Source organism: Scyliorhinus canicula, chromosome 20, assembly GCF_902713615.1.
Source record: "Scyliorhinus canicula chromosome 20, sScyCan1.1, whole genome shotgun sequence".
Lineage (NCBI taxonomy): Eukaryota > Metazoa > Chordata > Chondrichthyes > Carcharhiniformes > Scyliorhinidae > Scyliorhinus > Scyliorhinus canicula.
Window position 1 is genome coordinate 58,480,464 of NC_052165.1, and position 24,406 is coordinate 58,504,869.

General features: G+C 44.7%; 1 protein-coding gene across 4 annotated transcripts in view; it reads right to left on the reverse strand.

Moving 5' to 3' along the window:
- The window catches only part of fgd4a (FYVE, RhoGEF and PH domain containing 4a), a 340,499-nt gene that overhangs the window by 183,017 nt on the left and 133,076 nt on the right, over positions 1-24,406 (reverse strand). Inside the window, exon 1 of one of the 4 annotated variants that reach the window (XM_038779937.1) lies at positions 1,478-1,586. The exons of the other annotated variants lie outside the window; for them this stretch is intronic. Coding sequence (XP_038635865.1) covers positions 1,478-1,571 — 94 coding nt within the window. The 5' untranslated portion in view covers positions 1,572-1,586. Of the gene's footprint in view, positions 1-1,477; positions 1,587-24,406 lie in introns of those variants that run through there. 4 annotated transcript variants of the gene reach the window in all.

Sequence of the window (24,406 nt, forward strand, 5' to 3'; positions counted from 1 at the left end):
GAGAAAAGAATTGCAGGGCTATGTGGTAAGGTGTGAAGCTAGCTGAGTTGTTCATGCAAAGAGCTAGCATGATCACAATGGGCTGAATGGCCTCCATCTGTGCTGTAGCCAGTGATTTTCTAATTCCACTTACATGTAATATATGTAATTAATATGTAAGGAGTTAAAGAGAAGGCTCGATTTATTAGCAATGAGTTAATGAATGTTTTACAACATGAACTAAACAATAACTATGCCAAATATGTTTACAAACATATGCACAGCGTTAGACAAGTGTGCATCTGTGACAGACAAGAAGTGACACCTTTAACAGTGAAAACTCCATTTGCAAGTATAACAGGCCCTATAGGCAGAACAGTGGATTCTTCCCTTAGAAACTTCACATGAACGGTGTTAAAGAAATGTACATCCAAATGCCAGATTTTCTATTTAATAGATGTAACTATCATAAGCCACTGCCAGTTTCAACTACTTGCAAGGCTGGGCAAGAGACAGATTAGAAGCAAACATCCCAATAATTTATCATCTGAATATATCAAGGAACACACCTTTTGCATTAGTGTGCAATTTTAATTCCCTCGTACCTCTCAGACAAAACTGCTAATTAACAGAGAATTCAAATGCTTTTGTACACAATGAAATTGAATTAAGTATGTGCAAAGCCGCACAATAACATTTCATTTATTAAAGAATTCTCCATTTAGAAACAGCCCATCTGGACTGCATGACCCTCTCAAAGAGAACTCCAAGACCCATTCCCCCGCCCTATCCTAATAACTCCACCTAACTTGCACACCTTTGGACACTAAGGTGCAATTTTAGCATGGCCATTCCACCTAATCTGCACATCTTTCGACTCATCTGAAACTTGGGACAGAGGTGGTTTGCAGACCCCAATTTGAGAGCCCCTGCCCGACGGTGAGCTTCCTCCATGAGGAATTGCTCTTTGCACCACATTGGTTTGGGACTGGAATCACATCTCGGATAGATGGGGTAATTCATTTCCTAAAGGACATTAGAGGATCAGTTGAATTCTTAATGAAAATCTGACAACTTTGTGGCTACTTTCAAATTTGATGTTTTGGAGAGCTGGAAGCCAAGTAGGTCAGCAAGCATGGTGGATGAATGGAACTCCTAAAGTGATTTCCTGCCGCTATTGAGACTGGAAAATCCCTGCCTATATCCTGCCAAGGTGGCGGGTAGCCAATTTCCACAAATAAAGGCCCAATTATGGGCCCTCTAAAGATGCTGTCAGCAGTTTGCTGACAGCAGGTCAACCTGAGAAGATCAGTTTGCCAGCTAAATAGAGACAGCCGGGGGGGGGATTGGATTTATAAAACAAAGAGGAGCCCAGGGGCAGTGAGGGCAGACCGCACAACCTTAGCGATTTCCTCGACGGGGGGGTGGGGGTCCGCGGTGGACACTTGTCCCTGTATTTATTTTAAAGATTTGTTTGCCTACCTTCTACGGCCCTTACCTGAATCAGCAGCAATCACCACTCCTGGTGGCCCCGGTCTGCTGTCTTTAACAGGATGGCAGCCACAGCAGCAGACACATTGGCTGCCGCCCATATAGTTAAAGGGGATGTCCCGGCAGCTGCATGTGCATGCCAGCGACGTGCATTTCCTGCTGATGTCAGGGCCATCTGCCCAATCAGTAAAATTCCCAAGGAATTCCCAGTCTGGTTGCTCATTGCATTATTTTATCCCAGGCTTCAAGGCATCGTACTGTTACGCTGAATGCTGCATTGCGAGGGAGAACTTATTCCATGCACTTCAAGACACTGAACAATCGGCTAAAGGCCAAATGAAAATAATAAATTATGCCTACATTTTTTTCTGCATTTGTTGCAAACTATGAGCAGCAGTGATAGAAAGAATCATGTGCGACCGTGAATGAGTTACAGGGCTGTAATCTCATGAAATGTTTCAAATGACCTTGTAAACATGGTGATGAAATCACAGCAGTTTAGAATGTCATTAGAATCCTTAGCTTTTCATTTACATTAAAAGTGGGGAACGTTTGTTTCCTGATCTGTGTTAAGGCTGATTAGGTTTGCCTGTCCCCGAGGACTTCCGGTGACGGCGGGCGGGAGGCGGCCACGCAACGGAGGGCTCCCGATCGGGAACGGCATTTTCGGGGCTTTAAGCCCGGTCCCAGGGTCCACGGAGGCGTCAAAGGCAGGGAGAAGGCACGGAGGAGGCACAGTAGAAGAAGATGTCCAGGATCAGCAAGAAAACGGCCGGTAAAAGAACAGCTGAGGGCCTGTCGGGGAGTGGAGAGGTCACCACGGGGTCACCAGGAAAAAAGGAGGCTGGAGCACCTGGGGAGGCCGCATTGCTGAAGGCTGAAGAAATAACCAAGGTGATGGCTGCAGAATTCGAAAGGCAGTTTACAAAACACCTGGAGGCGATGAGGAAGGAGATGAGGGAGGTTTTGGAGTGTGCTGGTGAAGGAGGCGATTTCCCCAGTGACGACGGTGGTGGCGAGTGCAATGGCGGAGGTGCGGGCGCTAGGGGAGGCGCTGAAGGTCGTGGAGGAGACGGTGGCGCAGCACGGTGATCAACTTACCTCAATGGTGAAGGAGATGCGGAAGGCGATGGAGGTGAACAAGGATCTGCGAGGAAATTGGAAGACCTGGAAAACAGGTCCAGGCGACAGAATTTGAGGATTGTGGAGCTGCCCGAAGGAGTTGAAGGGCCGAGGCCGACTGAGTATTTTGCCGCTCTGCTGGCGAAGCTATTGGGGGAGGGGGAGGATCCCTCCCGATATGAACTGGATCGGGCTCATCAGTCGGGGAGGCCTGTACCAAAGGTGGGTGAACCACCAAGTGTAGTGACTTTGTGCTTCCGTAGTTACAGTGTGAAGGAGAAGGTCCTGTGCTGGGCCAAGCAGAAGCGGGAGGTGCAGTGGGCTGGAGCTGGTATACGTGTACACCAGGACTTTATGGTGGAGCTGGCGAGGAGGCAGGCTGCTTTCAACCAGGTAAAGAGGGCACTGTACATCAACAAGGTGCAGTGCGGCATTGTATATCCAGCGAAGCTGAGGGTGACTTATAAGCTCAAGGACTTTTATTTTGGAACGGCGGAAACAGTGGAGGAGTTTGCGAAGGCAGAAGGCAGAAGGACTTGGGCCGGGCAAGGGGAAAGGGACCCAGTCGGGGGCCTCCACACTGGCCGGTTTAAACCAGTCAGTGAACGGGAGTGAGGTGGGTGAGGGTCTACGACCATCGGAGTCTGGCAGAACAGGGTCCGAGTGGTCTAGCCGGACTGGAAAGTTGGGGGGAAGGAACCTAGGTTGGGGGAAGGAGTTTTACAAGAGGCAGTGGGCGGGAGGAGTTGGAAGGGAGGGTGGGGGGGGGGGGTTTACAACTCTTGGGTATCACATACGGTACTCTTTCGGAGGTTGGAGGCGTTGAGTGTGGGGGGGGGAGGAGTGGAGTCTAGGGTGACGAGGGGCGGTGGGGGGGGGGGGGGGGGGGGGGGAGGAGAGTGGACTCTAGGGTGACCATGGGCGGTCCCTGACTTTCTTTTTTCTCCTTTGTTTTTTTTGTTTCCACCGTGGGAGGGTTTGTTTTATTGGATGCACATATTGACAGGTGGGCCGGTGTTTGTGATGGTGGGAGGATGGGATCGTTGTTATTGTTAAGGGGATTGACTTTGTATTTGTTACTGTTTACTGTTTGGGGGTGGGGTGGGAATTTTGGAGGAAAATGTGAAAATGGAGAATAAAAACATTTTTTAAAAAAGGTTTGCGTGTCCCCTCTAAGAATCCACACACATTCCATTTTGCTGACCTATGGTTTGCAAAAGAATATTTGGCTGTCTTGTGAAGTAGGTTTAGAAACTGACACAGGTGATTAAAAGGTATAATTTGATATTTGTGATACACTGACAATTTGCTGAAATGTTGCTTAATATTGGATGAGAAATCTATGACAAGCACCAGCTTTGTGACTTGAAAACTGAATGGAAATAACCTGCATTTGTATAACGTAGGAAGCGTCGCAAGGCATTTCAGAGGAGTGTTGACACCGAGTCATGCACGGGTATATTTGGGCAGATGACCAAAAGCTTGGTCACAAAGTTGGGCTTTAAGGAGCACCTAAAAAACAGAGTTTTAGAGAGTTTAGTTAAGAGAAATCGAGGTCATAGCAGCTGAAGATATGGCTGTCAATGGTGGTGCAATTAAGATTGGGGATGTTGGAAAAAAGCAGAATGAGAGGGGCACAGATGCACTGGAGAGTTGTGGAGCTGGAGGACATTAAAAAGATAGGGAGGGTGTGGTCAGGGAGAGATCTGTAAACAACGACGAGAATTTTAAAACCAGGGCATTGCTTAATCGGGAGTCAATGTAGATCAGCAAGCACAGGGGTGATGGATGAATGAGACTGAGTGCGAGGAAGGACATATCAGGCAGCAGAGTTTTGTGTAACCTCCGGTTTATGGAGGGTAAAATGAGAGAGACAGGCCAGAAATGTATTCGAATGGTTAGGTCTAGATGTAACAAAGGCATGGACAAGAGGTTTCAACAGCAGATGAACTGAGGGAGGGTTGGAGTTTGGCAATGACATGGAGCTGCAAATATATTTAATGATGGTGCAGACTTAGTACGTGTCATTGACACCCAGGTTGCAAACAATCTGGTTCAGCCAAAGGCAATTTCCAAGGGGAGAGATGGAGTAGTGGATAGGGAATAGAGATTTTGGCGACAGTCAAATTACCCAATGCTTGGGGGAAATTTCTCCTCATCCAGTCCTGGCTGTCAGATAAACAGTCTGATCACTTGAAGAGAGTGGAGGGATTTAGAAAGTTGATGGTAAAATTGAGCTTAGTGTTGTCAGTGAACAGCCAATATTGATCCAGGCGAGGGGGCCTCGTCCGTCCCCTTTGGGGAGGCCGGCAGCTGTGCAAACCACACCAACAAGAGTGGTGGCAGGTGCAGCAATGCACCCAGTAAAGGTCCAGGGTCAACAAGGTTCCCCAGGTCACAGCTAAGTGAAGGTGGGATGGGGTGGGAGGGCCACAGAATGGGGAGGGGTTTCAGAAGAAGTGGCTTTTTGGGCTACCTCTGTGGTGACTTCCCTGCCCACCACTGGTTGAATTCCAGAGGTGGAGGATTAAGTCCCTTAAGAGGGCATTAATTATCCATTTAAGGGCATGAAAGCCATCGTGTGAAAACAGACCCCCGCTGAACTAATCTATTAGTGAGTCGCAGAGCTCAGCCAAGCACTCATAATAAGGCCACCTTAAGAAACAGACTTTCTGGCCATCTACTGTCAGTAGTTCACAGATAGCTTCATTCAGGAATCCTGGAGACGGGACAGAATGTATGTGAGTTCAAGGCTAGGGTAGTAAGAGATAATCAGGGCAAATCTGGATAGGTGAGCTGATGAAGAGAGGGAAGCAACAAAAGCAGCTGAAGAAAGCTTTCAATAAATGTAACAGAGGTCCATGCTTATTGTTGGAGGTGAGGATGCAGTAAGCAGGAGTGAGCAGTTTAAGAAGACAGTCAAGGGTGGAGAAGAGATGCTGGGAGTTATCCTTACATTTGATTGATTATCAACAACGGACAGCAGGACCCTGTAATCTTTTAAGTGGTCCAGACAAGTCTGGTGATGGCTGATTTAAACAGTTATTTGCCAAATATGTTAAAATCTGTGTGTTTTGGACTTAAGGAAGTGGAGATAAGGGTGATACCGGGAGAATGACTAGGTTGAGAGATAATATTGGTTTTAATGGGGCAATGCATTACAGGTGGTGGACAGGGTATGATCCAGTAAATTGATGGCTCCAGAAATATGGTAATGAATTGCAGGCCACTGACTAGGTAGTCAGGAATCTGAACTCTCAGATACATGTAAGATACATAATAGAGGTTTTTTTTCCTGGGGACAGACATAGAAGGAAATAGAGAGCAATGCAAGGAAATGGTGAGAGATTGTCTACGTGAGGTGACAAGATGGTGGAGCAGTGATCATGGAGGAGGAAGAGATTTAGGAAGGAAAGGAGGACAGTGAACTTAGAGGAGACACAAAAAGAGGAATTGGGATGGAGGTTGCAATCACTGAGGATGAGAAAAGTTGCTCAGCACAAAGACTGAGGGAGGAAAGCAGAGAAGATATTCAAGTCAGAAATCTGCAGTGATATCTGGTTGATAAAGGAGGAGGATTTTAAATGAGAGCCACTGGGGGTGGAACAAGGTGATAAACTTAAAGAAGAAGATGTTGCCCGAAGGTATTGCCAAGCAGAGAAGCTTCATATAGAAGAAAGGTAGCCGTTTGTCTGTAATGGCCACAATCATAGAATTTACAGTGCTGAAGGAGGCCATTTGGCCCATCGAGTCTGAATCGGCCCTTGGAAAGAGCACCGCACTTAAGCCCATGCCTCTACCCTATCCCCGTAACCCAGTAATCCCACCCAACCTTTTTGGACACTAGGGACAATTTAGCATGGCCAATCCACCAAACCTGCACATCTTTGGACTATGGGAGGAAACCTGGGAGCCTGGAGCTGTGAAGCAACTGTGATAACCACTGTGCTACCATGCTGCCCTTATGTCGATGTGATTGCCACAATAAGCTCATGGTAGTCAAGGGCTTTATTCATAAGAGTACACATAATGTTGCCGGGTTGGAAAAACACAACAAATTAGTGCGACGTTATAAGATTAAAATTTTAATGGAGGTCAAATAATTTTTCTTGATTTCAAGGCTTTTGGTTGCAATACCTTTATATAGCTCTGAAACAGTTACCATGGAAACCATTGGCATCATTCCTGTGGGGGGGGGGGGGGGGGGGGGGGGAGGCAGTTAGCTTAGATGGCTGCATGTTCTTCAGAATGTCAACATCGTAGGTTCAATTCCTTTGAGGTAGATTTGGAACTTACCGCCCGAGAGTGGAAGGCGATGGCAAACCATCGCCGGCAAGAATACTACCAAGAAAACAGCCCAGGGTGAAGCATCAGCAGACATGGAGCCTGCAATGTCCTTTGTGTTGCTCATTTCAGGATGGTTGGCTTAGTGTTCATAAAGACCACAGAATAGCTTTTAACTTAAACAAAGCTATGATTTTATTTATACTTCTGAACCAGGATTCGACACTTAGTCCTTAAGTGTTGAAACCCAGTGCCAAGACTGGAATTGAACCTGGGTCCCTAGCGCTGTGAGGTAGCAGTGCTAACCACCCACCCTAGAATGATCCAGGGAAACCTCAGAACGGTGTAAGCAACTTCCCGATGGTTATTGGGTGGGTGCTGCAAACTACAATTGGACACGATTATAACAGGACAGGAAAGTGCAGTGCTGCCACAGGCGTTAAAGGCCGGTGGCTGGTTAAAGGTCCTACACTTTGGAGATTTCCAAAAAGCTATGAAGGATTTACTATTTTCTGGTTCCATTGCTAATCCCGTAAACTTGAATTTTAATGTCAAACATCCTGGAGTACTTCAGCGAAATGAATACTGCCAGCAGTTGATTTTTAATTTAAATGTCACAAGGAGGAAGAATTTGTATTTGCATTCAGAGGGATCTGTGCAATTCATCAAAACGTCAGGCAGGACCGGTAGCAACATTATATCTGATGGAGCAATTGCTGCAGAATGTGTAACACAGGAAAGATGATCTGTGTTCCTGCCACAGGCCTGCAGTGCATTCCAAGGTGGCTGTGAAGTCTATCAGTTCAAATTGTATAAAGGATGTAGACCGGCGCAGCAAATAAATCTGACGACTGCACCGGAAGGGAAAAGTAAATATGATTTAAACTGCTTTGCTGTGTGTGCCCCCTCTGACAATAAAAGCATATACACTCTCATCATATTCAAACTTATTGAAACTTTTCTGGTTTTCGGTACAGGGGTCACAATTCACGACATGCCCACTTCTCAACTCACAGCTCACCCTTCTGCTATGGGGCAACACGGGAAGGGAGGTCTTCTTTGGTAGTGGTCATTGCTCTCTAACCCAAGTAATAGCTCTATATTGTAAAATCACAAAAATGAAACACGAACCCGGGAGGTAATCGAGCTTGATAACATCACTAAATTTAAGGGGGTGTTTTTATAGAAATTGCAACATGGAAGCAGAGGGTTTGATCCAAATAATTTGTGTTGCCAGTATCTCCATCTGCAGAATAATCCCAATCCCACTCATGCTTTACTTTAGGGCTTCCAAACGTTTAGGTCGAAGCCTCACTGAGACCTTGGACAAGTTGAATGAATGGACAAATATATGGCAGATGCAGTATAATTTGGATAAATGTGAGGTTATCCACTTTGGTAGCAAAAACGAGAAGGCAAACTATTATCTGAATGGCCATATATTAGGCGAGGGAATATGCAGCGAGACCTGGGTATCCTCGTACACCAGTTACTGAACATAAGCATGCAGGTACATCAGGCGGTAAAGAAGGTAAATGGTATGTTGGTTTTCATAGCGAGAGGATTAGAATACAGGAGCAGAGATGTCTTGCTGCAATTATACATAACCTTAGCGAGAATATGGTGTGCTGTTTTGTCTCCTTATCTGAGGAAGGATGTTCTTGCTCTAGAGGAAGTGCAGCGAAGATTTACCAGACTGATTGCTGGGATGGCAGGATGGACATGAGGAAAGACTGAATCGGTTAGGATTGTAAGAACTGGAGTTCAGAAGACTGAGGGGGGAAATCTTATAGAAACCTATAAAATTCTAACAGGACTAGACAGGGTAGATGTTCCCGATGGTGGGTGTGTCCAGAACGAGAGGTCTTAGTCTGAGGATTTGGACAGAGATGAGGAGAAATTTCTTCACCCAGTAAGTGGTGGGCCTGTGGAATTTGTTACCACAGGAAGTAGTTGAGGTCAAAATATTGCATATTTTCAAGAAGCAATTAGATATAGCACTTAGGGCAAAGGGGGGGCAAAGGATATGGGAGAAAAGGGAGATTAGGCTATTGAATTGGATGATCAGCCATGATCATAATGAATGGCGGAGAGGGCTTCAAGGTCGGAATGGCCCTCTGCTCCTATTTTCCATGTTTCTATGATGAGTGACCTCTTGCTTCCCACTCTACCCCATTTCCTCAGATCAACATGCTCATTCCGTTTTTTCTGTATTCAGGCACCCAAAACCTGCTAAAAATAAGCAAAATACTGTGGATTCTAGAATCTGAAACACGAACGGCGGACACTGGAAAAACCGAGCAAGTCTGGCAGCATCGATTAGGAGAAAATCAGAGTTAATGGGCACGATCTACCGGCCGCATTGCACTCGAGCGAGAGCACAATCAAGCCAGTAGATCCTGGGAAAGGTCTCCCCTGGGCTTCCCGGCCGCCTTCACTCCTCGCGGGATATACCCAAGTCTTGCGAGGCGTCAGAGTCATGATCTCGCCCAAAATTCCAATATACCCATTTAACTATATTCCCATAGTCTTTGAAGTCAACAGAATGGACACCAAACGACACCCGCCTAAGGAGGATTTAAATCTACTTAGACGAGCTTACCGGGACCTACCCGGCCTCCCAGGATTTACCATCCATCCATCCCAGGGTATCCGCAGCCGGGCACCGTTCAGTATCGGTCCACATAAACAGTCTCCCGGGCCATTAGAGGCCCCTAGGTGGACAGGGATAGGGCATGGTGGCTCCGTGGCCGTCCCCTTGGAAACCGGCTATCTTAATACTGCCCATCTGGCACCTTGGCATGATGCCCAAGTGGCACAGTCAAGCTGGCAGGAGCACAGACAGTGCCAGTGCAAGGGTGCCTGCATGCCATGGTGGTACTGCCAAGGGTCAGGGCCCAAGGACCCATGAAGGGAGGGTACAGGGTGGATTTGAAGTGTGGGGGCAGATAAGTAGAGCCCTCTGAGAGGTTAGTGGTGTGACAGGTGGGGATCCAGAAGGGGGCCCCATAGCGGGATGTCCTCACTTGTTGAGGGGGGGGTGCCCATGTTTATGGGATGATGTTGCCTAAGGGTGGGGGTGAGCTCACATAGGTCGTGCTACCTTTCAAAATTGCGGCCCGAAAGTGGGGGCTAAACCAGGCTTCACTGCGCTTTTGCCAGACTGTTACAACTTGAGGGATTGCGCCCAGGTTAACAAATTTGGGGAGCCTCACCTGGGGAATGTTCGTAACAACAGATTCCACCACCAGTGAACAGTGGCAGCAGGGTGTACTGTCTGCAAGATGCAGTACCTCCAAACATGACTACTACATTGAAGGACAAGGGCAGCTGACACATGGGAACATCACCAGCAAGAGGTTCCCCTCCAAGTCACTCGCCTGTCATCCTGTTAATATATTGCGTTCTTTCAGTGTCTCTGGTTCGAAATCATGGAACTCTCGAACAGCACAATGGGTGTACCTGAAGAAGGCAGCTCACCACCACCTTCTCAAGGGAAATTAGGGACCACAATACATAGGAGCAGAATTAGGCCACTTGGCCAACCGAGACTGCTCCGCCATTCAGTCATGGCTGATATTTTTCTCATCCCCGTTCTCCTGCCTTCTCCCCATAACCCCTGATCCCCTTGTGGCCGAGCCAGCGAAGCCCACATCCCATAAATGAGTAATTTGAAAAATGAAATATAACCCGGAGTTCTCCAGTCGTTTGCTGGCGTCGGGAATCTCTGGTCCCATGTGATTGGGAGGCCGGAGAATCCTGCCCATTGACTACATTTCTCTTTTTGCTTTGGAAAAAGATGAGTTAAAGAGTGAATTGCCCCTCTGGGGAGGGGAGAGTGGGGAGGGAGGAAGAGAACCAGTAGAGGGAATAAAAGATTGAAACCAGAAAGTCAATCAGCACCATATTTACATCCTATTGTCTGACCGTCAGTTCACAGTGATGCATAAATCCAACAATTAACCTCAAATTTAATTTGATCTTTGTTCTGTGCTGTGGGAATACAGGTTTTAGATTTGGTCTGATCATCCTTGAATTGGGGAAAGAAAGAATCAACCTGGATTCTTGCTTTTGAATACTGATAAACAAACCTTTTTGAAGCTTGTGGATGCTGAGCGAGTTTCATTTAGCAGCAGGAATCACAGCCACCACTTTACTCTCACAATTTCCAAACAAATAATGATCACTTAGACAGCAGGAATGGCACTACGCAATTACCCTCGAGAAAGGGGTCAACCCCTTTCAGGAAGGGAGGAAAGAAAAACTGTATAGAGGAAATTAAGCCAATATTTCTGTAAAATAAATATAAACCATTGAATCTCCTAAGGCATTACTTGTGACGAGTCAGAGGATATCGCTATTTTATTACAATAATAAATAGTATAATAAGTATCACACATGTTATTGCTAAGAACTGACTGTTTAAATAGGTGCCAAACAGACACATCGGAGGTCATTTAGACGGTGATGGTTTCTTCATGTATAGGTAATCTGCTCAAAATCTCTCCCCAAGATATGGCCAACCAGCAGTAAATGACTGAATATCTTTCTCTTTTAAGATTACTTTGCAATTGTAACAAAATTTGACACTTTGATACAGGGCATTTATTGCAAGATGGGCCCAAGTAGATGTATCAAGTTGAAGAGATACACATTTAAAGTTAGATTGTTATTTTGGACGTGATGGAGAGGGCTAGCTTTGCCTTCGCAGCTATCAAAAGATATGTGTTGCCTGAGTGTGTGTGATGTGAACGCTGAGTGAAGCAAGTGGAAAGCCCTCCATTTTCCAGTCCAACATGTGAGCGAGCCAAAAAGAATAATCTGCGATGGAAGTCTCCCAACTATTAGTATTCAATTCAGGATCACTAATAACACCACAGCAAAGTTAAGCACACAGTGACCATAGTTTACTTGAAGATATCAGGATGAAATCAAAAGAAGGTTTACGCACATTCCCACTCTCCCTCGCGGGGAGAGTCCAGACGATCAAAATGAACGTACTGCCCAGGTTCCTCTTCCTGTTTAGATCCATTCCGATCTACATCCCCAAGGCCTTTTTCAAAGTGCTGGACAAACTTATCATGGCGTTCGTGTGTGTGTGTGTGTGTGTGTGTGTGTGGGGGGGGGGGGGGGGGGGGGGGTAAAAATGCTAGGATCCCAAAGAAGGTCCTACAAAAAACAAAATCCAGGGGGGGGGCTAGCCCTCCCGAATCTACAATTCTACCACTGGGCGGCAACAGCCGAGCGAGTAAGGGGATGGATCCAGGAGCCAGAAGCCAGAAGCCAGAAGCCGAGTGGGAGCGTGCGGAGGAAGCCTCCTGCATGGGGACCTCCCTCCGGGCCCTCGCCACGGCAGCACTCCCATCCCCACCCAAAAGACACTCCAGCAGCCCAGTGGTGACAGCCACCCTCCAATCCTGGAACCAACTGCGGCAGCAATTTGGCCTGACCAAAATGTCGGACAAGGCTCCCATCTGCAACAACCATAGATTCACACCAGCACTGACTGACGCCACCTTCAAAAGGTGGAGGCAGGACGGGGGGACACTGACAGTCAGGGACCTATACACGGACGACAGGATCGCAACACTGGACGAGCTGGCAGAGAAATTTTGGCTAGCCGGGGGGAACGAGCTACGGTACCTGCAGCTCAAAAACTTCCTACGAAAGGAGACAAGGACGTACCCACAACCGCCACGACAGACACTACTGGAAGACCTACTGGACGCAAGTATCCTAGAGAAAGGGAACTGTAGTGACATGTATGACCGACTGGTAGACAGGGACGACACCGTACTGGACGCAACAAGAAGGAAATGGGAGGACGACCTGGGGATGGAAATAGGGTGGGGACTCTGGAGCGAAGCACTGCATAGGGTCAACTCCACCCCCACGTGCGCAAGGCTCAGCCTGACGCAACTAAAAGTGGTAAATAGAGCCCACTTAACAAGAAACCGTATGAGTAGGTTCTTCCCGGAGGTGGAGGACAGATGTGAACGGTGCCAAAGAGGCCCGGCCAACCACGCCCACATGTTCTGGTCTTGCCCCAGACTTGTGGAGTACTGGACAGCCTTCTTCGAGGCTATGTCCAAAGTGGTGGGGGTGAGGGTGGAGCCATGCCCGATAGTGGCGGTCTTCAGGGTTTCAGACCAGCCAGATCTATTCCTGGGGAGGAGGGCGGACGCCCTTGCCTTTGCCTCCCTGATCGCCCGCCGTAGAATCCTGTTTGGCTGGCGGTCAGCAGCACCGCCCAGAGCTGCAGACTGGCTGTCCGACCTCTCGGATTCTCTCCAAATGGAGAAAATCAAATTCGCCATCCGAGGGTCGGACGACGGCTTCCACAGAACGTGGGAGCCATTCATGCAATTGTTCCGGGACCTGTTTGTGGCCAACGAACAAGAGGAAGAATAGTCGGGTGGCCAAGATATGAAAACTCAATAAAAAGCATTTAAAAACAAAAAGAAGGATTACGGTCAGAGGTGCAACTGGTGTACTGCTCTTGGCTTTATAATACTTTAGTAATCACAACCTAAAATGTAGATTAATATGGTGCAGGATAACAAGAGTCGGAAGAGCAGCAGTCAGAGACATAACAGCAATTTAAACAGTGGAATAGAATGGTGGAGGGTCTTATCAAAATGGAAGTCTGCATACTCCGAATAAACTTGTTGGACAGCATTCCTTTCACTTTCTCAACCGAGAAGAGGTAAGTGTGTTCACTTCCTTAGTGTCGATACAGTGATGTATATTGTTTGCAATGTGTAAAATGGTGGCTAGCTGCAGACTACCTCTGGGCTTCATTAAAAACAGACTGTCCGGACAAAACAGACTCATAAACTGCTGCTTGCTAGTATTGGTTTTCCTACTTTAAATAATTACTTTGTTCAAGTGATTATTTTTTAAAAGCGAATTTGGCTTCAAAATATATATGTCACGCTGATAACCACAGTACAGCCAAAACAAAGCCAAGCTCAATTTAAGTATGTAATAATGATCTTGGTTACATTTTTTTTGTTTACTAATTAATCTCATCAGATTTAACATGTGAATGAAAGGAATGAATTGGTGACTGATGGTTTCACCGAGTACAAACTCCTGATTATCATAGAATTTACAGTGCAGAAGGAGGCCATTCGGCCCATTGAGTCTGCACCGGCTCTTGAAAAGAGCACCCTATCCAAGGTCAATACCTCCACCCTATCCCCATAACCCAGTAACCCCACCCAACACTAAGGGCAATTTTGGACACTAAGGGAAATTTATCATGGCCAATCCACCTAACCTGCACATCTTTGGACTGTGGGAGGAAACCGGAGCACCCGGAGGAAACCCATGCACACACGGGGAGGATGTGCAGACTCCGCACAGACAGTGACCCAAGTTGGAATTGAACCTGGGACCCTGGAGCTGTGAAGCAATTGTGCTATCCACAATGCTACTGTGCTGCCCAAATGATGTCATCACTGATGTCAGAGCCAAAATGGTCATTCTGCCTTGCAACCAAATGTCATAATCAAACCTCTATTAAAGCTAGAAAATTATACAAAGAAAGCATCGGTAGGAAGATGGAAAGAAAAATTTAATAAAACACAATATTACTATGGATAAGAAAACCTACCAATATTTAACTTCCCCCATTGAAAGACCTGCAAGTTTCAAAAGTTGCCTCTATTGCCCTCTGATAGAATTATGTCTCATCCAAATAGAAGTAAGGCATTCACCTAGCTCCTCCCAGAGCAAGGAGGAAATATTGCGGCTGGCTGATAATATTTCCTTTCCAGTTTCATGTTGAAAAATTGATAACATGATCGCAATGTGAATTCTGTAGGCAAATTATGGTCTCAAGTATTAAAATCATAGCTGGTGTAAAAACTCAACCCCTGTAGATGGTGCTTTTTCAGTGTAGCTTTTGTTTTTAGAGAAAATACCCACATGAATAATTAATTTTATTCCTTCCCTCATAGTCCCTGCATCATTCCTAATGAGACAGGACAAGCTGGTGCTGTACAGTGAAGTATCTATCATTAGCCCCATCCAAACCGGAGGTCAGGAAATGATACTACCACATTTGAAATGCAGCTGAGATTTTAGTTTCCTGTTGCTGGAATTTATTTAATTGCGCAGCAACTTTATTGACAGAAAATGAAACACAGCTATCGGTAGCCACTGCAAAGGGTTCAAATGCTTTTCAAAACTAAAAATGCATCTGTTTGGCTCGTTAAAAATTCAAAAATTAGATTTTATCGCCACAATAAATAATTTACAGCATATAAAAATAATGATACATGATGGTAAATTAATTAGTATGAGGGCAACATTTCCTCTGTATCGATTGGCTTCAAATAAAACCCGTTTATAAACAACAGATTTATGTTTTTGTTACACATAATAGGGGGGTTAGGATAACACTAGTTTTTCCTGCTAAACTTTGTGAATTACGTTTTTTTAACCAAAACACATAGGCACTTTCCACACACCTAGCCCCCTCTCCCTGCCCCAGCCCCACAGGTTTTTCCTGCGGCAGATGCGAGAGCTGTTGGCAGCCCCTGGGATCTTCCGGGCTTTTGCGTGGCTTGCCTGCTCATCTGCCGGGGATCCCGCCACTGGGGGCCTACTTCGGCAGGACAGGAAGATCCCGTTAGCTCGAAGAGTAGTAAAATCCCACCCATAAAAAAACAAGTAATCATATCTGATTTGTAACATAGGCTATAGATGCTTACGACGGGGTACCAGTCAAGGGGGCTGCTAGGTCTTGGATGGTGTCGAGCTTCTTGCGTGCTGTTTGAGCCACACTCATCTATGTAATTAGAATGTATTTCATCACATTCTGGACTTGTGCCTGGTAGGTGGAAACGGTTTGGAGAGTCAGGAGTTGAGTTACTCAATGCAGAAATCCTCTGACCTACTCTTGTTGCCACAGTATTTGAGTGTCTGGTCCAATTATACCAGAGAGATGTTGATCCCCAGGATTCAGTGATGGTAATGGGGAAGTGGTTAGAATCTCTCCCTTGTTGGAGATGGTCAATCCCTGCCTTGTGTGATGCAAAGGTTACTTGCCTAAGTCTGAATGATGTTCAAGTTGTGCTGAATGCAGGCAGACAGTTTCATTGTCTGAAGAGTTACAAATGGAATGGAATCCTATGCCATATATATCACACCATCTGCAGTTGGGGTCAGGATAACATTAGTTTTTACTGCCTTAGGTTTTGGGGTCAAAGTGAATTAACATTTTTAACTAAAATATATAAGAAAACAAGTAGCCATATGTGCATATGTGCTTTGTAACTTAAGTTGTTAAGGTGGTGGATGGGGTAACAATCAAGCAGGCTACTTTGTGCTGTAATCACTATGTTTACAAACATCAACCACATTAAAGAGAGTTAAGTGCATTCCAACCACGCCCCTCCACGCTCGAGTGATTTTGAAGAGCTGAGCTGGAAATTGATAGCATTTAACTCTCTTTGGGTGAAGATGAATGAAGCAAGGCTGACAGCTGGTTTGTGAAAGCTGTCAATCACAGCCCACTACCAGAAATGAGTGAATGACTTGCAGCTGAGGGGTTTAAACACAGGTCACAGCTGCCATAGAGTCAAAGAGTTTTACAGCACGGAAAGAGGCCCTTAGGCACATCATGAATGTGCCAACCATCAAGCACCTACCTACTCTAATCCCATTTTCCAGACCTTGGTCCATCACCTTGTATGCAATGGCATTTCAAGTGCTGATATAAATACTTCAGAAACACTGTGAGGGTTCTAACCTCTACCACCCTTTCATGCAGTGAGTTCCAAATTCTAACCATCCACTGGGTGAAATTCTTTTTTTCCCTCACATCTCTAAACCCATTACCTTAAATCTATGATCCCTGATTATTGACCCCTCCATTAAGGGGAAAAGCTCCTTCCTTTCCACCCTATCTATGTCCCTCATAATTTCATACGCCTCAATTAAATCCACCCTCAGCCTTCTCTGTTCCAGGTAAAACAACTCCAGGCCCAACTGGGGCCGAACCAGTGTTCTATACAGCTCCAGCATAACCTCCTTGCTCTTACATTCGATAACTTGGTTAATAAAGGTAAGAATCCCATAGCCCATCTTGACCACCTTATCACCTGCCCTGCTGTCTTCAGGGAACTGTGAACATGCCCAGCGAGATCCCTTTGATCCTCTGTACCTCCTTGGTCTGACCATTCATTGTATATTGCCTTGCCTTGTTAGTCCTCCAAAAATGCATTACCTCACACTTTTCTTGGTTAAATTCCATTTGCAACTCTTTTGCCCATCTAATCAGCCCATTAATATCATCCTATAATCTAAGACCTTGCTCCTCATTATTTACCACACCACTAATTTTTGTGTAATCTGCGAACTTGGTTATCATACCTCCTACATTCACATCCAGATCATGAATGCACACTGCAAACAACAAGGGACCCAGCACTGATCCCTGCGGAACACCACTGGACACAGGCTTCCAGTCACAAAAACAACCCTCTGCCTCCTACCACTAAGCCCAGTTTTGTATCCAGTGTGCCAAATTGCCCTGGATCCTATGGGCTCTTACCTTCATCAGCCTCCATGTGGGACTTTGTCAAAAGATTTACTAAAGTCCATGTAGACTACACCAACTGCACAACCCTCATCTACACACCTAGTCACCTCCTCAAAATTTCAATCAAATTTGCCAGACACGATGTACCTTTGACAAAATCATGCTGAGGTGCTTTGCTGATGATCCATCTCAGCCTCCTCTGGAGGTCCCCAGCATTACAAATCACAGTCTTCAGCCAATTCGATTCACTCCATGTGAAATCAAAAAACATCTGAAGGCACTGGATACTTGAAAAAAATCAGCTATTTCTGATAGGTAAAAGACCATTTTAATGTAAATATTAAAGCTCAGTCTTAAAACCCATTTTAAAAAGGATTTCAGTATTAAACTTCAAGCCTAACCGTAGGCCATGACAAAACACAGCTTGCAAGAACAGATGTACAGAACTTGACACATCCACAAACTAGCTGGAGATGAATGCAAAATATTTACTGATTATAAACTGACTATTGTTCTGATGAACAAAATTCTAAATTAGTTTCATTTGAAGAAATAAGCTATCCAATAATCAGATCAAGGTCGATATGAGCACCATAGCAAAATGAAACCACCATTGCTCAGAATATGGATAAAATGAAAGTTAGCAGAAAACCAGTAAGAACCAGACTTGATTACAGCATAAATCACATTCCAAAGCACATACAAAAATTCAAACATGAAACATTTATGACTTATGTTGCACATTGAGGATTGACAATTAACCATCCAATCAAATGTATTTGAAACTCACCCAAACCAGTCAGGAGGACATAGAGGTAGGGACAGATGGCCTCAGACTGATAACATTTTCCTTAAACATGAGACGCCGGACAGCCATTTTCTATCCGGATCAATCAATACTTTTACTTGACTATTCGCTATCCTTATTTTCATATTTTTCCTTCTGAAATTCTTGGTCTGCGCAAGCTAGCTTTGCCTGAAGCAAGAAACCATTTCTGTATTATTTTTGAAAGTTAAAATTATTTTATAAATTACTTCTCTTTTAAGTCTTTTGCTGGCAAGGCTTTATTGAGAATAGATTTAAGTTTCTCTCAATTATAATCAGTAGAGGCAATAAAAGATTCTTACTTTGCATCCGAGAAGTGTAATTCAAATTTCTACCGAGTTTTAAAGTGTATGCGAGACTGCACTTGAACCGCAAGGTAGATCTCTACAATTGGCATAGTTGGCAGGAGGGGAGGAGCGCAGAGTCGGAGGAAATCGGAAGACCGGCCAGAAGGACGGAAGACCCAAAGAAAAATGGCTAGACTGGGGTAAGAAAATCTATTTTTTCACCCATTAAAAGTCTTAAATCCACACCAGCTAATGCTTCAACTCCTTTAGAAAGGACCTTTTTAAGAGAGCGTTATTCAATCGGGTGCAGGTCATAAAACTAAATAAAACGGTACTGAATAACGAATAGTCGTGGTGGTGTAAGTGTCAAATTACACAACATTGTTGATGACTAGGAAATTGGGTGTAAGGCTGGATTTATGGCGGACAAAAATCCTAAAATAGATTCAGTTCCTTCAAAAGGTAGAGAACAACTTCCCACAAATTCAAGGGGAAGTCGCGCTGTACCAAATGTCTCTGTTGACGATATATTGGGAGACCTCAGATCTTCAATTTATAGACATTTTGGATTATCTAAAGTAGCTATGAAAATGGAATCAAAATATGACATCCCTAAAGTGGTTCCTTGACGACATCAAAAAAGTTTTGGAAAAAAACACACGATTGACCAAAAAGAAACGTATGAAATGGTCTTTGCAGTAATGGTGCAGCTCCATAAGCAGCAAGAAACAATCACAAACACAATTGTGAACTTAAAACTGCCGAAGAAAAACTAGTGGCAGTCATTGACCAATTGCGAGCTGCAAAATCTAAGCTCGAGAAATCTGATCAAACTGAAGCATTATTGGCAGACTCAAAATGCAGAACTCAGCTATTACTATTAAAAATTGATGAACCCCAAAAGAGAAATCCTGACTCAGAATCCAAACTTCAACAGTTAATATCAGAAAATTATGGTCTTAAAAGTCAAAATTGCCAGTTATTTGTATTTTGGAAAGTGACACGGACACCATGAAATGCCGTAACAAATTACTGACAGACAAATTAACAGCTCAAAATCCTTCAAATCGGTCTTTAAAACCTCAGTTCAACTCTCCAAAGCAAACAGCCCCACCAACGGCAAGAGTTGAAATGCTTTTTAACTGAGGCCCAAGATGTACCAGCGGTATCTAAATCAAATCTTGCATTATTGCAAGCTGCTACTGCGATGAAAACAATGAATATTCTGATCGGAATTCCACAAGGGGAGTCTGGCCAAATAAACTATCTGTCCATTCCGGGTTGAAGGACCCTTTATCCCTCAGAACAAACCGTTATCTCACTCTGAGACTGACCAAGGCTTGCTGCTGGTCCCGATCCAAAAGCCTCTCATGGCAGCTTTAATAGACTTTGAGATTTTTAAAGAAGAAAAGCCTATTCAGTTGAACAACGAGCCCAGTGGCAAACCAAGTGTAATACAACTTAATCCATTAAGCAGCAAACAGCTTGGAGTTGAAGTGATAAAGACAACAGCCTGGGTTTAAAATCATTTAAAAGATCTCACAAACTATGATTAAATGTTTGAAACAGTTTGGAAGGAGTTTTCTGGAATAGAACTCCAGCCAAAAGAGGAAAACTGTGAAATGAGTGCATTAGGATCATTTAAAACCCATTTTGTCACTGTGGTTACAACAGCAGGTCAGAAGCTCGTAATTCGGAAGTAACCCACCTCCTGACTTTCCAAAACTTGTCCACCATCTACAAGGCACAAATCAGGAGTGTGATTGAATACTTTCTGCTTGCCTGGATGAGCACAGCTCCAATAACAAGCTCAACACCAAGCAGAACAAAGCAGCCAGCTTGATTGGCACCTCTTCCACAAACGTTCAATCCCTCCACCACTGATGCACAGTGGGAGCAGTGTGTACCATCTACAAGATGCACTGCAGAAATTCACCAAGGCTCCTTCGGCAGTACCTTCCCAACCAATGACTGCTACCATTTGGAAGGCCAAGGAGAGCAGACACATGGGAACACCACCACCACCAAACCTTGGTTTCCTTCCAAACCATTCACCATCCTGACTTGGAAATATATTGTCGTTCGTTCCTTCACGGTTGTTGGATCAAAATCCTGGAAATCCCTCCCTAACAGCACCTACACCACATGGACCATAGTGGTTCAAGAAGTCAACTCGGGTTAAGCAATAAATACTGGCATGGCCAGCGATGCTCACATTTCATGAGACAAATACATCTTTTAAAAATGTGAAGAAACCAGAACTGAATGCAACAAGATCTTGTATATGGGCACTCTTACACTTTTAGTTTCATATTATATCAAATTAGCCATAACTGCAGGGGTTAAAAATCATTGAGTAGAACAGAGTTCTACTACAAGACTGCCAAAGCTGCCAAAGCTATACCGCCGTAAGCTATAAAAACAAGGGACAGGGGAGGATTTGGATAAACCACAGGGACACCATTGTTGAGTCTGCTCCAGAAAATAATCTGGAGCAGACTCAACAATGAGATAACAGACAGTCAAGGACCACAAATATGTGTGTTTGTTGATAGTATTATCATTGTATACATGCCTTGTTAGTAATTGGATATTGTAATTAAGAAAGTGTAGAAAAATTGTAATTGGTTAAGTATACTCACATGATATTAATGAAGTAATCAGAACTGTTAGCTGTACTTTGATCAAGATTACCTTAGAACAAATGTATACCTTTGATTGGTTATATGCAAAGCACTTGTAAGATGAGCTAAGGTATAATTACTGTTGCAATGTATCGTTCTGGAAGTCCGTGAGCCACCCTGGTAGAGAGAGGCTTCCCTGCAATAGCTTGTCGTCCAGTCAGTCAGGGGAATGGGAGACACTATAGTTGAATAGTTGTGAAACTCCCCCAATACATCTTAATACCTTTTTTTCTCTATAGTTTCAGCATTGCTCATGGACCTTTCCAGATTCACCTATTATTTTACAATCAGCTCTCTTTCTCTCTCAACAGATTGTAATTCAGTGTCCAAACATGGTATACACACATCAGGCGTGAGCACTGCCCACACACATTACAGTATGTTTATCAATACCAGATATAATTTGCCAGATGACGATCCATTGTTACCCCATCACATCGATTGTAACTGTAATCTTTTCTCCTCAAGGAGTCTGACACCAGCGCAGGTCTTCATATCATGAACAAACTTGCAGTCATTATATGGAATCCAGATCTTTGATAAAAATCATGCAGAGTAAAGGCCTTAACATCAAAACCTCCCGGGATTCCACTTGTAACCTGCCTGCAAATGGAGCCGTGGCCATTAATCACAATCCTCTATGTAAAAGAATGCAAAAAATTCCTCATCCATCCCAGGCTCTGTCCTGCCATCCCAGAGGATTATACCTACTAAAGCAACCTGTTGTGAGAATTCAGTCACCTTAGTAAAACATGACCCTTTCTTCCAGAAGCCATATTATGAGTCTTTAATAATACCTCCCTGTTAAGGTGATCATACAGGATATCCTGAATGACACCTTTCAACAACTTGCCTACAATTGATATCAAGCTAATGGGCCTATAATTACCCCCTTTGAATATTGGTATTTTATCTTCATTGGCAATCTAATGTGTTGCGGATGATTCTTCCTTGTGGATGTCTGGATGGAAATGAGATGTCAATGTTGGCCACGGATTCGCAGATGAGCTCCATTTTATCCTTGCAGGCTCTCCCATAGTGAGAACATTGGTTGTCAGCCACTGGAGGTGGTGGTGAATTGTTGGTTGGAACAGTTGTCCTATCTCTTGGTCTTTTTCACTGACGTTTCAAAGGGACTGCTCTTGTTGACTCTAAGGCCATGACACCACTTTCCATGATGGATCAATGTTTTGGATGCATCTGCTTCACATATTTTGATGTTAGTGGAACAGACCTTCATGGAGGTATTAAGGTTGTCTTTGAAATTTCTTTTTTTGGCTCCCTGGTATAGCTCCGAGTGGAGCATCTGCTTTGGCAGTTTTGGGTTTGGCATGCTGACAACATCGTGTCAATCTCAGATGATGTGAGATCATCATTGCCTCTATACTCAAGACATGTGTGTCTTGGAGGACATTCATTTTTGTTCACTTGATCACCCATTTGGTTTGCATGATCCTTTTAAAGCAGGGCTGATGACATTGTTGAGCACAATGGACAGGATTTACACCGCAATGTCTCGCAAGATCGTGTTAGATATCATGAGGCATTGCAAACTGGGTAGATCCGAGGAACAGGATCTCCCGGCTCCTATCGGCCACGATGTGCCGCGGCACGCTGCTTTACGGACCCAGAGTGCCCGTTCGATCACGTCCGGAATCTTTTCATGATGTCAAAGTTTCACGAATAGCGCACACACCTGAGAAATCATGACATCTCCTCAGTCTTTCACATTTTTCACAGGAATATTGTCAGGACTGGAACTGGTACCTTAGCCATTTTCCTATCAATAGAAATAATACCAGGCTCCTGCAAACTACTGAATATATGTGCAAGGGCCTCATTCACCATAACTCTATTTATTTAAGCAAGTTCATGATTTCTCAATTACCAGTTTGATCACATGTTAACACCCTTTATTATTTTTAGTTGCCCCTAGGATATACATGGCATCTTTTTCCAGAATGTCTTCAAAAATACTGGCCCAAATTTTCCAATGAGCGTCGGAACTGTTGTGTTCAATGCTGATCAGCCAAAAAAACACACGCTTACCTGGATATGTTTGAAAGAGAGCAGCAAAGAGAATCAGCGCAGAACCCACTTTCTTTACTGCACGACAGCCATAAGGCAAGTTTTAAAGTCCAGTGTTATGACCACAGCAGATGCTAATTGCAGAGCAAAACAAATCCCAGAAGGAAATTTGGCTTATGGCCATACCTATTTTCTTGCATTCTGGAAATGAGAAGGAAGTATACTAATCCCAGCAGAAAGAAGTCCAGGAACACTTTTGGGACTTAAAAAAATTTAATTTAAAAGTTTATAAACACGAAGAAAAGAAAGTTTGTGCACACAAAATTACATTTACACAGTTAAAATTAGTCTGACAAAACATCCCTGTCCCCCCCAAAATACTTCCTTCTTGGTCAGACCGACAAGTAAACACCAATCAGGCAACACTCCTTTATAGATGTTTAACAGTAAAATCCAGTAATATTACCCAAGACAAAGCTGCTGTAACTTTAATAATGTATACCACACAACCTCTCAAATTCACTTCCACTCTGCTGTGGAAATCCAAGAAAACTTTATCCAAGACTTTACTGGTTTGACAGGATGGCTGATTCAAACTGCACTTTTCCCAGCCCAGAGCTGTTTGTAGGAGATCTTCCTCACACAACTTTCCACACAGACTCTAAAATACACCCCCTCCATTCATCTCAGGCTCCATTGTTCTCACACCTCTTTCACACTCAAATCCATCCAAATATATAGGGCAGGATTCTCCCATCTGACGGCAGAGTGTTGACGCGGTCGTAAAAACTGGAGAGTTGAACGACGGCGTCAACGGACCGCTATGTGTAGCGATCCTCTGCCCTACAGGAGGCCAGCACGGCGCTAGAGCGACCCACGCCGCTCCAGCTGCTGATACCGGCGTCAAATGGGTGCCGCGGGTCTATGCATGCGCACTGAGACTGGCGCGCATGCGCGGTAGCTCCCTTCTCCACGCTGGCCCCGACGCAACATGGTGTAGAGCTACAGGGGCCGGCGCAGAGCAAAAGAGGCCCCCACCACGAGAGGCCAGCCCGCCGATTGGCAGGCCCCGATTGCGGGTCCGGTCACAGTGGAGACCCCCCCCCCCCAACCGGGGTCGGACCTCCCTCCCCCCCACCATACCGCCCCCGAT